General features: G+C 44.2%; 1 protein-coding gene across 7 annotated transcripts in view; it reads left to right on the top strand.

Annotated features, from left to right (window-relative positions):
• The window catches only part of Trpm3 (transient receptor potential cation channel subfamily M member 3), a 526,011-nt gene that overhangs the window by 462,935 nt on the left and 60,276 nt on the right, over positions 1-2,800 (top strand). For all 7 annotated transcript variants that reach the window (XM_055613953.1, XM_055613952.1, XM_055613951.1 and 4 more), the window contains one exon: positions 1,554-1,805. In XM_055613953.1, the coding sequence (XP_055469928.1) occupies positions 1,554-1,805 (252 nt within the window). The remainder of the gene's footprint in view (positions 1-1,553; positions 1,806-2,800) is intronic.

The following is a 2,800-nucleotide window of genomic DNA, read 5'->3' as shown; positions in this document are numbered from 1 at the left end:
TCTTCTTCTTCTTCTTCCTTTCTCTATCTGTCTCTGTATGTGTCTGTGTGTCTCTCTCTCCACACATTAGCAGTTTTAGCAACATGTGAACAAAGGGGTAGAAAATATCTAAAGGCATGACCCATCCTCCCTACTTGTCCTCTCTCAAGCACATGCACAGATTTTATACCTAGTTAAGCTGTAACCAGAGGGTGCAAAGGCTACAGGACAGCACCAGTTGCAGGGACAGCTGGTGGGTAGAACAATGGGTCTCACTCTGTGGTCACCAGTATGACCTGGGAGCATATGAGTGATTCCTCTGGCCTAACCCCACACCTGCTGAAGCAGGAACTTAGTGATGGGGACCAAGTATCTGTGTTTTGGAGACGTGGAGACTACTGCAGCCAGTGGTCCACAGAGTCCTTCCTGGGAAGGGGACATCTGAATAAAGAGTTTAAGGATAAGAGCAGCCAAACATAATCAGGTGAGGTAGCACATGCTTGTTCTCTCAGCGAGCAGGGAGACAGAGGTAGGCATATTTCTGTGATTTCAAGGCCAGCCTGGTCTACAAAGTGATTCCAGAACAGCCAGGGATACACAGAACCTGCCCTTCCCCCCCCCCAAAAAAAAAAAGAAAAAGAGGAGCAAATGCTTGAAAGAAAATACCCAGTGGAAGGGATTAAGTGCAAATGTACTGAGCGTAGGCTGGACCTGTTATGTTTCAGAGCAGGACAGTGCAGCCACAGGTAGAACTTGAGGGAGAATGAGGTATGATGTGAAGTGGGCCATGGTAAGGAATTTGACTTTTTGTCTGCTTATAATGGGAGCCATGAAATAGTTTGAGTATGTGCTTACCATGATCTTCTCTCTCTCTCTCTCTCTCTCTCTCTCTCTCTCTCTCTCTCTCTCTCCCTCCCTCCCTCCCTCTTTCTGTCAGAAATGAGTAATTTACCTGTAATGAAAGGACGCAGCTTAATGAGTCTTTGCTTACACATACAACTGTGTAATCACCAAGCACATCATGGTTTATGTCTTTAAAGTCCTCACTGTGTGTTGCTCAGATAGTGGTAGGCTGGTGGCCATAATGACAACAGGGATGCCATTAGGAGATGGGTACAACCATGTGCCTGATCTGATGGGACTTGGAATTCAGTGGCAACCATGGAGGTGGTGAGAAGTCATTAATGGGGTTGTACTTGTAGGTGATAAGACTTACTGATGCTGACAGGAATGGAGGGATCCTGTAAGAGTGGCCCATGTCACTCAGAACTAAGGAGCTGTTTACTGAGATGAAGATTTTGAAACTCTGCAGTATGCTGGGAATATATAATGTTATAGCAAAAGCCTGCAGTGCCTCAGAACTGACAGACAATCCCAAGGATCAAACCTATTGTTTACATCTGCTTCTAGACTATGCACATCTGGATTACCTAAGCTTAGCTCAATTGTGCATTCCTAGCATACAGGTATTCACTAGACACAGGTCTAAATAACCCCTTATGTCAGCTAACAGAATGAGCGCTTTCCAACTGAGCTGAATATGTAGGACCTAAGACCTCTCTGCTGCCTTGTAGATCCTGATGTCAGAGCCTGGCAAGCTGCTGCAGAAAGTGAAAGTATGGCTGCAGGAGTACTGGAACGTCACAGACCTCATCGCCATCCTTCTCTTCTCGGTGGGAATGATCCTTCGTCTTCAAGACCAGCCCTTCAGGAGTGACGGGAGGGTCATCTATTGTGTGAACATCATATATTGGTATATCCGTTTACTAGACATCTTCGGCGTGAACAAGTATCTGGGCCCATATGTAATGATGATTGGGAAAATGGTAAGCAAGGCCATTGGTTCCAAGTTACACCTTCTCAGAGGAAGATATGTGATGAGAGAAATAGGATTCATTTGGATTTGCTATTGGAGTCTGCACGAGATAGCCCCAAAGGTGTTTGACTTTTTTTTTTTTTAATTTCCTATAGTGCTACCTAAAATCTAAAGATTTAATCATCAGCCTATTTACTAACTGAAGCATATGGAAATATCACCTGCTTTGTGCCAGGCACTGGCTTAAGAGTTAACTAAAGCTAAGCAGTGATGGCTCACGCCTTTGATCTCAGCACTCAGGAGTCAGGAGCCAAAAGCATGTGGATCTCTGAGTTTGAGGCCAGCCTTATCTACAGAGCTAGTGCCAGAACAGCCAAGGCTACACAAAGAAACCCTGTCTCAAAAAGGAAAAAAAAAAAGAGTCGAGCAAAGATGTTTCTTGAGGCTGGGACATGAGGAAAGGAAGGGAAGTTCTTTGCATGCAGGGTGAAAAGGTCCTTAAGGAGACAGCTATGAAATACAGATGGATGACAGGTCAGGATAGGTTCACGCAGAGTGCTCATGGTAGCCAGGCTTGGAGGAGAACTTGGTCTATGCTAAAAATGTTAACAGAGTTGAGGACTCATAAAAAATGTGTTCTTAGGACAATATTCCAAGCTGGATGTAGTTGCATCACTTAGAATTCCCAATGCTTAGGAAGCGGAGGATGCCAGATTCCAGGCCATCCAGGGCTACATAGCAAAAGCTCAATAAAAGCATAGCAAAATAATAATAATAATAATAAAAACTTGAAGATAAAATAAGCTATTAAAAAGTGTTTATGCCATCCACAATGGGGGATTTGAGTTGAGCTAAGATAGGGAGGTAGAGTCTGAGTCCAGGAGCTTTGTGAATACTAGGAAAAACTATCTGCTAAACCTGGTTCCTAAGCATGGCATCTGCTCCTTTTATTCTAGAAGAAGGAAGGAAGGAAGGAAGGAAGGAAGGAAGGAAGGAAGGAAGGAA

This window comes from Psammomys obesus, unplaced genomic scaffold, assembly GCF_907164565.1.
Source record: "Psammomys obesus unplaced genomic scaffold, mPsaObe1.curated_primary_1811, whole genome shotgun sequence".
In the NCBI taxonomy this organism is placed as follows: domain Eukaryota; kingdom Metazoa; phylum Chordata; class Mammalia; order Rodentia; family Muridae; genus Psammomys; species Psammomys obesus.
Note: the sequence above shows the minus strand (reverse complement) of the source record. Positions and strands in the feature narration are given on the sequence as shown.